The following is a 12999-nucleotide window of genomic DNA, read 5'->3' as shown; positions in this document are numbered from 1 at the left end:
ACACAATTTTGATGTATTGTGGTTCCAGTAGTACAAAAATGGTAAAATTTTTAAATTCTATGGATAGATTTTTTTTTTAAATTTTTTTTTTCTAAAATTGTGAATTTTTTTTAAAGGTTTCTCCACATAATTTATGATAACTCAAAAACGGTTAGTTCGATATTATTGAAGTAAACTTAAAAAAGTTCAAATTTACATAGCCTTTAATCCGGTTATATATTGCGTTTTAATCGACTCAGTAGTTTTGAAGTTATAATAACAAATTGAAGCAAGAAATATGTTTTTTACGTGAAAATAGCAAATTTTTGTATTTTAAAAAACTCATGAAAATTCGAAAACGGCGAACTTGTTCAGGTTTATTAATTTATCGCAAAGCCGAGTCGTATAACAGATATAAATTATTACCACTTTTTTCGATCACCCAACTGTGCGTAGGCTAACTTTTGATCATGGTTGTTCTTAATTATTAATTTTAATAAATTTGTAAAGGTTTTTGTTACTAAACTATATTTATTTTTGTCAGTCTGCTTTAGACGAGTAATATTAATTAATATAAGCTATTTATTATTCATATTCTATAAAAATGACATTTATGCTTATAATATATGGCATTCTTTACTGCAAACTATATAATTTTGCTCATCTTTATATTACAAACCAAAAAAAACCTAAAACTTCTTTTGATTTTTATGTATTCCTAGTATTACTAAGAATGTTCTGTCATGTAGTGACCCTGAAAAATTAATTCTCAACAAAACTTGTTTCCTGATTTTGGTCGATTACAAGAAAACCAAAAGCCCTTTATTAGCTTTATAAAAAAAATTCTGCATCTAGAATAAATGATGATTTGGAAACAAGTTTTTGCTTTAGAACAAAGAAAGGAGTCTGGGTATAACAGCCAACAAGCCACTTTAAAAGTTGAAAGGAATTTTTATTATCTTTATTGTAATTGACCACAAAATAAAGAAAATAATAAGAAAACAAACCAACTAAACAACTAATGTTTAGTGAGCTGTAAACAAACTTGGCTAGTATAGGCTAGAGCTATTAAATATTGTGTGTATTGTATGAGTTTATAGTTTGTTAATGCATCTTTATATTTATCTCAAGCTATAATGATTATTTTTCTAGTATCAAGAGTAAATGATGCATTTTAGGGGATTCCTTTTTGCCATAACAAGACACAAGTTTTACAATATTATTCATCTACACTCACGAATATTTAAATAACGCTTTGTAATATGGAATAGTTGAATTATAAATAAATAATTATATTAATGTTTGTTGTTTATTATTATTATTTTAATATCCCGTAGTGTCTAATAATTCAATTTTCTTTACAACTTGTATGTAATTATAGTGTTTGCAATTACATTAATTAATGAATTAACTTACCTTTACAAAGTAGGCATATGTTAAACTGATGGCAATTGTGGGAAAGGGTGAACTCATAAGCGGGAAATCTCTCGTTCTGGGATCTGATTTATTGTCCATAAGATCTCGCCAGCCATCATAAATTGCTGTGGCAAAATTCTGTAAATATAATAAATGCAAAATAATACATAAGTAAATAATTTATAAATATTTTATTGTTGCTCAATATATTATAATCTTATAATTATAATGACTAGCATTTAAGTCAGTTAATGTTAAGTAAATAACACTAGTTAACAAAGTTTTTGTTCAAGATGTGAAACATATCTCTGTTTGTTATTTTAAAACGTCTAAGATTGGAAAAAATTTAAAAAAAAATCCAGAATGTCAAACTTTTTAGTTATTTATTTTCTAAATCCCATCTTGAAGTGTTAGTTTTATATGGAAAATAGTTGTTTATATGTTAGTTTATATCTTGTAAACTCCAAACTAATGAGAAAAATATCAATTCGTCTCTAGTCGTGAAAAATAATCAAATTCAAAATAATGAAATGGTAATGAATATTGCATAAAGGGTTTTTAAGAATTTCAGAATTTTCCAATTGCTTTTCAGAAATTTCCATTTATATTTCAGAAATGATATGAACAAATGAACAAAAAAAATATATATTTTTTAAATTTGTGTAATTAGTGACGTTTACAGTCTACACTTTTTCTGGTAATTCACGCTTTAAGCAAAGACAATGAAGTAATAAGTACTTTAAATGAGTTGGGTTTTTTTACAAATTAAGTGCATAATTAAGCATTTGCGATTCAAAGTAAAATCTTACAATGTCTTAGTTTAAGTACTTCCAAAGAAAAAACGCAATTATATTACAGCTTTTAACGTACAGAGTAACATATTTAACACGACAGTCACATTTTGTCAGACTATAGACAGTATCCAAGTATTTTGATTATCGGGCATCTAATAATAAGTCATGCACTTTTTGTATGGGCCCCCAATGATTTGGGGCCTCGGAGTCATTTTTGCAAAAAAGTGATAATTTTCTTAGGCTTATATCTTGCAAACAATTCGGAATTTTCATTTACTTTCTGAGGCAAAATTGTAGCCCTTGTCACAAAGAACAAAAATTGTTCATCTTCAAGATCAAAATCGCAAAAACTTTAAAAAATAAATAAATTTAGAAATAAATTTTTCTAACGCAGCCTAAAAGTATGCTTTAGTTCATAATAATTTAATAGTTTATGGCTCTAAACACTTAATTCCTTTAGTTTTTTTCCTACTAACTTATATTGACCTACCTAAACGGTATTAAGAATCATTCCTAGGAAGTTCATATGTTCTAGAAAGTTGTGATCTTAGGTACATTTTTGTAGTTGATTGTTTCCTTGCATTTTGAACGGTTTGCTATCTATGGACCTGAACAGGGGAAAAAGGTAAAAAAAACTGGAATTTTTTAAGTTTTTTTGGGATTTTGATCTTGATTTTTGTTTTTGTTCTTTATGACAAGGGCTTTGCCTCAGAGAGTAAATCTAAATTCCGAACTGTTTGCAAGATAAGAGCCTGAGAAAATGATCACTTTTTTGCAAAAATGACACAGAGGGCCCAAATCTTTGGGGGCCCGTAAAAAGAGTGAATGACTTTGGGCAAAACTGGTCTTTTATCAGGTAGTGGTGTCCGTATATGGATATAGTTATATTTTGTTATAAAAATATTTTTTTTCTTGGTTTATAATGTCTAAATTATTGTTATTAATTATTTATAATTAAATTTATTTGTTTATTTTTCAAATTGTAGATATCTAAAGAATATTCCATAAATTTATTTGTTGAACTTTGTTTTTATCTTTTTTAAATTTATTGTAAATATTTATTAATTTAGTAATAGCTGTTTTTCATTGATAAATTTCCATAATTGTTGTGGAATATTTTTTTTTAATAAAAACAATATTAAATAACAAAAAAAAGACTTGTTTCATTATTATTATTTTGTAATAACAAAGACTAAATCAGAGATGATCAGAAATTAATTCATTACAATAAAAAAGTTTAACATTAACAAAAAGTAGGGTTCCTAATATGTTCTATTCTCGGGGAAAAAATCCCGGTAATTTTAAATTTAATAGGTCAAACTTTTCGGTATTTATAATTGCAGAAGGGAGTTAGTTACCCTTGTCACTATTATTCTGCTTTAATGAATTATATTCCATTTCCGTTTAAAGACCTGACACAATAGAATTTGGTAAATTTCCTGTTTATATGTAATTAACATTAATTAATAATGTTTGTAAATGAGATTGTGAGAAACATAGTTTAAAAATTATAAAGACAACAAAAACCGATAAAAATTCTATGAATTTGATTCACTAACATGAGTAATGAAATGATTTTGAGATGCATCAAACCAATGTACACAAAGTATAACAGTTAAACTCTCTTATACTTTCTCAGAGAACTAATAACAGAGAATGTTTAACATTGTACAATGTTTACTCCGGCTAATGTTGGATTGTTTATCAATTATTAACGGTATAAAATTGAGTGTTTTTGTTGTTGTTGTTGTTATTGTGGGTGTTAACAAGCTAAATTCTGAATATTTAAATGTTTCCAACACTGCGTATGATTGATGACAATTACAATAATTGTTTATGTTATTTTCTCCCTCTGTTTTCTGGCAAATGATGTGTTAATTAATTTATATATTTGTATTACTTTGTTATAAGTAATACTTATGTTAAATATTTGGGTGATTCTAAAGTAGTTTTATTTGGACTTTAAATTTATACCAGATGTTTTTGTTGCAAGCCACCAAATGTGTAAAATAAAGAAATTCTATTACTTGAAATAATTAAATAAACATTTGGCGATTTTAAAATATGTACATATAAACAAAAAACAAATTATACACTTTGAATAACACATTTGAATAATACATTTTATTAATTTCCTTAAAATATGCATGAAACAATTAAAATTGTAATTAAATTTGCTGTAGTGAGGAGTTCAGCGACTTGTAAGTTCAATTTTAAAACCAAAACATTTAAATAGTTTACATAATACTTGTATTATATAAATTTCAAATCCTGCAGTTTAAATTCACTTTTATTTTCTTTATTTCTTTGGTTAAATATTAGATTTTTGTACCGGTTTTTAGTCGCATTTTGTAATAGAATATTATGTTGTTTTTTTGTAAAAACAATAAAAAAAATTTATTGCAAATTGAGTTTAACAGCAAAACATTAACGATTGCTTAAGTATTATATTGAATTAAAATCTCTATAAAATTATTATTATACAATATACAGTATGTAGATCGACTAAATTGATATGCAAGAAGTAATCATATAATTCTTTGCTTTGCTTTTTATTTTTTTAAACTAAAAACAGCTCCAACATACAGATGTATGAACAAATTTCAAGGTAATTACTGTAATTTTGTTGAGCTGGTACGTTGTATAAAGTTTTACTTTAATAGTTGTTAAAAAATAAATTGTAAAATAATTTCACTTTTTGTTAGCTGAGAAAAAAAAAACAAACAGATTTTTTATATTAAATTACAGCATCTTTTTCCCCTTTTATGTGGAAACTATTAAAATTAAAATTCTATTTATAACACGCATGTGTATTTGGTGATTATTGTCGCATAGTTAAATCCGTTGGTTTTTTCCCTTTTATGACTAATGTTTCTTTAACCCAAAATAAATAAAAATTATTTAATTTTTTGGTTTTTTGTTTGGTGTTGAAAGTAAACATTTTGAGTCACATAAAATAAACAAACTCTAAACAAATAAAACACGCTTGTCATGTGAATGTTTGAGACAAAAAACAAAAAACAGTAAATTTATCTTAAGAAATGTACTGACATGACCATAAATTATTTGTTTTGAAACTATAAGAAATTTTTGTCAAATTTTAAAAAATAATGAAAAAATATCAGCGACCTAAAATTTTGAATTTACTTTTTTCCACACTTCCGGAAATTATTTCATTAGAAAAGTTTCTCTTAACGGAAGCAATTTATACTAAAACTTAAATTTTTTAATTAAAAGAAAGGTAGACCTTTTGAAAATAATATTTTCAATTAAATGTCATTAATACGGTCAAAAACTTTAATTGACAATATACAAATAATGTTTGGTCAGAGAAACTTATGAAAGGTTTATACGCAGGAAAAACTGTATTAGTTGCTCAACTAGTTCTAAAACGCAGGCATATAGCCTAAACTATTCTAGTTTGATGCTGCGACTAATGATTTTTGTTGGAAATGTTCACCTTCGAATCGAGTTCTTTGGCATTGCTATGAAGGCAGTTATCTGTTTCATGGAACGATTCTGGAACCAGTTCTCTAATCAATGATGTTTGTTTTAAATTGTCACCCTCGGAACTAATTTTGACAGGAGTCAATAATGACAAATGACAACTGTTGACAGGAACAGTGTTGTTCTATCAGTTAAGAGCCGGTAAATTCAAAAAGTTATTGATCCACCGTCGTATTACTAAAATGCAATATTCTTGAAAATTTTTTATTAAGAAGAACTTGAAGATTAAAATTTAAATTTCCAATTTTATTTTGATTTATTTTATTTTCATTACATTATTTTTTGCTATTTTTTTATTATTCAGTATTAATTTTTATTAACAATTTTTTTCATTTGTTATTATAAAATACTAGTATTACTTGTTTTCTTGTTTTTGTATAAATTCCTTTACAATTGTTTTTACTGTGGTGGAAAAAAGTTGTTTATTAAATTAATTGATAACTATGAACAATACAATAAGTAACTACTAAAACAGTGACTACAATTTACTGCCGGCATTTCAACCGTTAAATACGTATAAAATTATTCTATATTCTAGAACATAATTTTTTTTATACAACTGACGTTTAGCTAAACAGTAGAATAACGATTGTATGATTAGAATAAATAAAGAAAATACAAATAATTTTATAATTGCTTAACAATTATAGCAGTTATAATAATTGAAATAAATATTTATGAACAAAAAAACATCTGGAAAAACTTACAATTAGTTGCAATGAATAAATATAATTTCAAAGTGTTTAACAAAAACTATAATAATTTTGATAAATTATAAATTATTGTGTAAGATACAACATTTTATGATAATGTGGTTTCTTTAATCATGTTTATATCAATCAAATAATCGTTATTTTACTTTATAAACAGTAGCAGTAGTTTTATTTTTATGACGTAGTATTTTTTTAGTTTGCAAACATTTCATTGAACTTTGTATTTTTGTTTTAACTACAACATGCAATTCTATCTATACAATATATTGATGCTATAATTGGTAGCCAGTTCTAAAACGAGTATTAACTGTAGCTAAAAACTACTTTAGTTATATAAAGTAAATAAGATCAATTTAACTAATTAAACGATAAATTAAAAAATATAACAAATTCATAGTAAAACAAAATAGTAGTGGTAGATATATATTTAGATTAGAATGAAATATATTATCTGATTTTCGACATTTGTGTACCAAAATCTTATTATATCTTAAAAGAATTAAATATTTTTCTATTGTAATAAGTCTGTTATTTCTATAATTTGTAACAATTAAAAAAAAACAAATTTACTGGAGAACAAAAAAAATACCTGAATGTAAACCATTTTTTACAAACATTTCAAGTTTACACAAATTTATAAAATCTACTCATTTTTTTTTAATTTTATTTAAAGTCTCTTTTGTCACTAAAATTGCTTTCAATGGCAATGCAGCAACATCTAAGATATCAGTATCCGAGATGCAAAAAAAAATTAAAATTAGTTTTCTCTGTGAAATGATAGACTTTCTTGATTTTATACCGATTAAAACAATGACAATTTAAAATTTATAATTCAAAAATGTTTCAAAAAGTCCGTGAAATTAGTTGTGTACCAAAATCTTATCTTATATCTTAAAAGGTTTTGAATTTATTCCAAAAAATTCAAAATTGTTTACAATTTGTACCAAAGAATCAAAATAAAACAAAAGAGTTGAGCAAAAAACTTGGATTTTGCTCTAAACCTGAATTAAACAACAACAAATCAAAAAAATTAGAAAACAAACTTTATTTTAAATTCAATATGGCGGAATACAAAAGGCTTAAGACACAAACTTGATTACAGATAATAATAACAACAACATTTGAACAGATTTAGGAAACAAACATCAATGCAAATTCAATATGGCGGAATATTAAAGAGAGTTAAGGAACAAACTGCTAAGAGATAACTTTAAGGCAGAGAAAAATGTACAATTTTGTATTAAAAATATGGAAAATATACATAATAATAGTTTAGATAACACTTTGTATAAAAAATTAATTAAATTGATGAAACAAAATCCAATTTTAAATAACTAGCAAATAATTCTTAAGAACAAACCATCAAAATAAATAAATAATTTTGGCAGTTTTAAAATTAATAACAATTAAATTCAACCAGCAGTCTATTAGGTAAGCTCAATTAGATTTAAGTAAAAAAAATCATTAAAAAGAACCGAAAATATCAAGTAATACAAATATTTCAAATAAATCATAACAGCTGTCAAAAAAAAATAAAACACAAAACGTTATACAGTTCACACTATAACTATAATAATAATAAAACTGTTATGGTTGGTTGAAATCAAGCAGATTTTATTGCTGTAGTTGTTATTACTTAGTTTTTGCACATTTTAAATTGTATAAAACTATTTGTACTGTCAAAATACCAACAGTTTAAACAATATAAATATGTATAATAAAATAAAACATTATTTGTTACAATATTTCATATTGTACATAGTACCTACATAAATATAAGATGACTGTTTTATTTTTGTTCATTTTAAACGCGTGTGAATTTAGTTTTTACAAATTCATCAACGCTAATTTAACAACTTAAGAAAAAGGGGGTCACCATGTTATTAAATAGACACAGCGAGAAAGGTACAGAGAGAGAAAAAAACTAAATTAGTTATTGTTAATAAATGACTAAAATTAGTTACACAAAAGCATAGTAAATAAACACAGTAAATAAAATCATTAATAACACAAAATATTTCATAATAATGTTTATAACTATTAAATGTTAAACACAATTTATTTAAGTCAACAAGAATTTCCAACCAAAACTTTAATAAAACGATCTGTGTTAAAAAAAACAAAAAAAAACTGCACCATCATGTCCAGTAACTAAACTTCTATTTGGCAAGTTTTTGTCTTCTTTTTATTTAAATAATTCTTGGAAATTTTTGTTAGACTCATAAAATTTTATAAATAACTATAATAGGTGTGTTTAATATCAGACTCTTTGTTGTTTTTATTTAAATTTTTTTTAATTGATTATTGAAATTTTTGCTTGTGTTACCATGTCGCCTTAATTCAAAGTTTCTGCATCTAGTTTTAGACTTTAGAACAAAGATTTATACACGTCACAGGTTTTATTTATTTATTTCAAATATTTCTTGTATTATTCAAAAGTATGAGGGATGTTTATTTAGATAAATTATGGTTTTGAAATGTTTATTATAAACAAATATTTTTTTCTGGTACTTTCTTAAAAAAACATTTTTTTTTTGCTTTAATTTGAACTTTTGGCTTAATGAATTCTTTCTAGAGATTTTAAATTAATTTTTTTTATTTAGCATTTTGTTGTTTATTCAAATTGACGCAAAACTGCTAATTTCTTTATTTTATTATATTGTGTGGTGTTGTATTGTTAATAAATCTAAAATTTGTTGGCAAAAATTTCTGTTTTAAGCAAATTTATAAATAAAAGTAGACAGTTTTAAATAAAATAGAAATATGTAAGTAAAAGTAAACATTTCTACTTAATGCTAAGTAAATAAAAAAAAGGAAAAATATTCTACTGTATTTACACTTAGAAGACACGTTTGTAGGAGAGAGCAAACAAACAATATATCTTGATATTAAAATAAAATAACAAGTTGCTCGTTTTGAAACAAGCTTTTTACATTAAATAAAAGTCAAAGGGATATTTTTACGAAAAGAAATACTAAAAATTTCGATAGTAAAATAAAAATAAAACCAAATTTTATCAAAATTCAACAAACTTTGACATGTTTTTATTATGCATGAGCTTAATTTGTTTTTAGTTGAATAAACAAATGTTTGTTGGTCATTAATATTTATAATATACTTATTTAGAAAACCAATAGTAACCCAATAAAAGTTCACATATAAAAATAGTTTCAAGTGTTAAAAAAACATTCAAAAGTTCATTAAACTTGCTAATAACGGCAAAATATATATTAAATATATGTTCCAATGTCTAGTTTAGTTTTTTTTTGGTATACATACATATTTATTATGTATTAACATTTTCTATAAAACTTTAAAGTAAATTTTATTTAGTTAAAAGATTTCATTGCAAATGTATCAATAATCGTGCATTATCATTATTAAAAGTTTACAGTTCATAGGCTGATCTTTAGACTCAGCCATGATATATATTTGCTTAATTATATTTTGAAATACATTTTCGTTTCAGTTGTTTTTATATTGAAAATTGAACTTGATGTTTTTGTACCAAATATAATCAAAAAAAACTTGACATAGAGCACAGTACAGTTTTGGTTGCAAAAGCTTCTTTATTTTGAGCAAAATTTGCAACAAAAAAATAAACATTAGACTAAGACATGAGTATGACTAAATACATTCATTTTTTAGTTTCTACGGTATCTCTAATTACATAACATTAATTTCAGGCATTAGTTTAATAAATTAAGTTTATATTTAAAGCTGAACATGAGACTTTTGAACCAAATATAAAGGGAAAATCAGTAAGCTTGATAGAGGTCACAGTACAGTTTTAGTTGAAAAGGCTTCTTTTTGAGAAAAAGTTTCATAAAAGAAAGGTGTTTTGAGAATAAAGCTTATTTGGTGTTGGTAAAAGTTAATTTTTTAGTAAATATTAGGGTATTCGAATTATTCGATTTTTCTCTTGTTCGAATAAAACGAATAATTCGATTAAGAGATTTTAACTTGTTCGAATAATTCGATTACACGTTTAAAATTAATCGAATTATTCGAAGAATTTAATTTTTTTAAAAAAAGTAATGAATAATGTTTTGATGTCGGTTTTTTAATATTTTATTGTTAAAGAAAAATAAAAATTGAGCTAGTTGGACATGATCCTGAATTCAAATACCAATATAAACGTATTAAGAACTTTTTTATATCGTTCAGTAATTCGGGTTTTAAATTGAGTAACTAATTCTTTAGTAAATTAATTATTCACTATTTCTAAATTATTTATAACAAATTGTATTATACATCAAGCTCTATCAATGTTGCCGAATCTTTGCTCAATAAAGTGGTATTGGGGAATTACAAAGTTTGATATCATTGTCAGTGAACGTGGGTAATTTGAAGTCAGGCAGTGCATGATTGACGCATTTACAAATACGCTAAAAGTTTATTACCATGTTAGACAATGATGTTCAACGATGTTTAAAATCATGTATAAGACGAACTCCATGCTTTTCTTGCAACAAAACGTTTGTTTGAAATATTTTTGTTTATTATTCGATTTATTAAAAATTGTGCAACATTTAAGATCATGGCCTTCATCTATTTCAGTGTAATCATTATAAATGTCATCCTCAATATCACTTTCGACGACCGTTTCAAAATAACATTTTCCATCACATTCAACTCCACATTAATCTAAGTTAAAATCTTGATTATTAATTGCGATTCTTCTAATATTTCGCCAGCTAAATAACAAATATTTTGTTTTCATTGGTTCAAGCCTTAAGTTAAAAATTTTGATAGATTTGTTTTTAGAATTATAACTTCTTGCAGTTATATTTATATATTTATAGAAGGAGCTATCGGAACACTCATCTACAGTGATCGAAAGTCCCTTTGTCTTTAGTTATTTGTCGAATTTCAGAAACAATACAATTTTTGTGAGTCATTATTATTTAAATTTGAAAGTATGAAAGTATGAAAAATTTTAATAAATTTAAATATATATCGTATTATTCGATTATTCTACATAAAATTTTTCGAATAATTATTCGATTAATCGAACGATCATTAGTCGAATGAATACCCTAATAAATAAAATATACTATGGCTGTCAATCATTCGAGTTTTAATTTAATGGAATAAAAAATTTTAAGTTTTATATTTTTCGAGTGAACGATTAATTTTTAAAATTTTTTCGATTATTCGATTAAAAATATTATTCGAATAATTTTCTATTGCAGATTCTTTAACCATTTTTATGACTAAGTTTCATAATGTTCTACTCGTGGGAAGTAAATCCAAAATCGATTGGAAATTGAATTCCCACATTTTCTAGTAAAATTTCTTAAGAACTAATTTCGAATAATATTTCTTTGAGATATTTTTTTTTCCAAATTTTTGTTTAGTTTTATCTTGAAAATAAATTTATTCGAGTATTGGAAATAAATTGAAAAATTTTATTTTTTCTCGATTATTCATATTTTTACATTGAAAATAAATTTATTCGAGTATTCGATTAATCGAATGACTTTTAATTCTAAATTGAAAAATTTTATTTTTTCTCGATTATTCGAATAAATAGGAAAATAAAAATAAAACTTTTGGTAGCAAATATTTTGTTTTGGAAAAAAAGACGTTTCTTATGGAAAACTGTTTTTTTTTGGTGGAATACAAACTATTTAATTTGATTTTTTTTGGAGAAAAAGCTTTTTGTTTAATTAAGTAAAGTAACCACTTATTTAACTCTCTATTTATATCATTTTGCTGTAATATTATTGCAAATAGGTATTTGTTATAATTCTTAGTGCAACATGCTTAGAATAATAAGATGCATTTGAATTAATATATTTAATGTAAATTCCATAAAAGAAGATATTTTGATGGTTTAATTTTTGTTACAATTATTCAAAAATATCAAAAGATTAAGCAAAGCTTAATATTAATTAATTCAATTTAAGCGTAATTACGTAAAATCATTTAATTTCATGTTTTTATTTGAATTGAATTCATTCATTGTTGAAATTATACATAACAAAATTCTTTCAAATTGGTTAAATTTTTTGTTAAATTTTTTGTTAACTCAAATGTAATCCAAATGAAATGAAAATGTTCAATTCTTATTTTCTCGATTTTAAATATTAACATATTATAATGTAGTGAGTTATTTGGAAGCTACGTAAAGCGGATTTAAACATACAGACGGAAAGAATATATACATATAATGTGAAAATTTCAAATGGAATTACATCCATCCAGGGGAATGAACAAATGAAATTTCCCTCACTCTTCAAAAACTGAAAAGTTTTAATAAAAATAAAAATGTAAATGGTTGACGCCTACCCCTACCACTCATGGTGATGGGTATTAAAATCCTATCTATATATATTTAAATGAAATGGTCCATGTATGTAATAGCATCACGTGAGAACGGCTGGAGAGATTTGGCTGATATTTTTATTCGATTCGAAATTTTCAAGAGATGGTTTGTAAAGAAAAAAAATTCAAAAATTCCGGGGCAAACTCGGATTTTTTTTTTGGAGTCCAGTCAATTGTAATAAAAAATCTCCCTAATGTATGCAGTACAAATTAGATATTTTATTTGCAAATAAATTAGAACAGGCAGAAGTATGCGGGTT

General features: G+C 24.5%; 1 protein-coding gene across 1 annotated transcript in view; it reads right to left on the bottom strand.

Moving 5' to 3' along the window:
- The window catches only part of Elovl7 (ELOVL fatty acid elongase 7), a 49601-nt gene that overhangs the window by 9849 nt on the left and 26753 nt on the right, over window positions 1–12999 (bottom strand). Inside the window, exon 2 of the mRNA XM_065498103.1 lies at window positions 1396–1533. Within this exon, the coding sequence (XP_065354175.1) occupies window positions 1396–1533 (138 nt within the window). The remainder of the gene's footprint in view (window positions 1–1395; window positions 1534–12999) is intronic.

The sequence above is a fragment of the Calliphora vicina genome, chromosome 1 (genome assembly GCF_958450345.1).
Source record: "Calliphora vicina chromosome 1, idCalVici1.1, whole genome shotgun sequence".
NCBI lineage: Eukaryota > Metazoa > Arthropoda > Insecta > Diptera > Calliphoridae > Calliphora > Calliphora vicina.
Note: the sequence above shows the minus strand (reverse complement) of the source record. Positions and strands in the feature narration are given on the sequence as shown.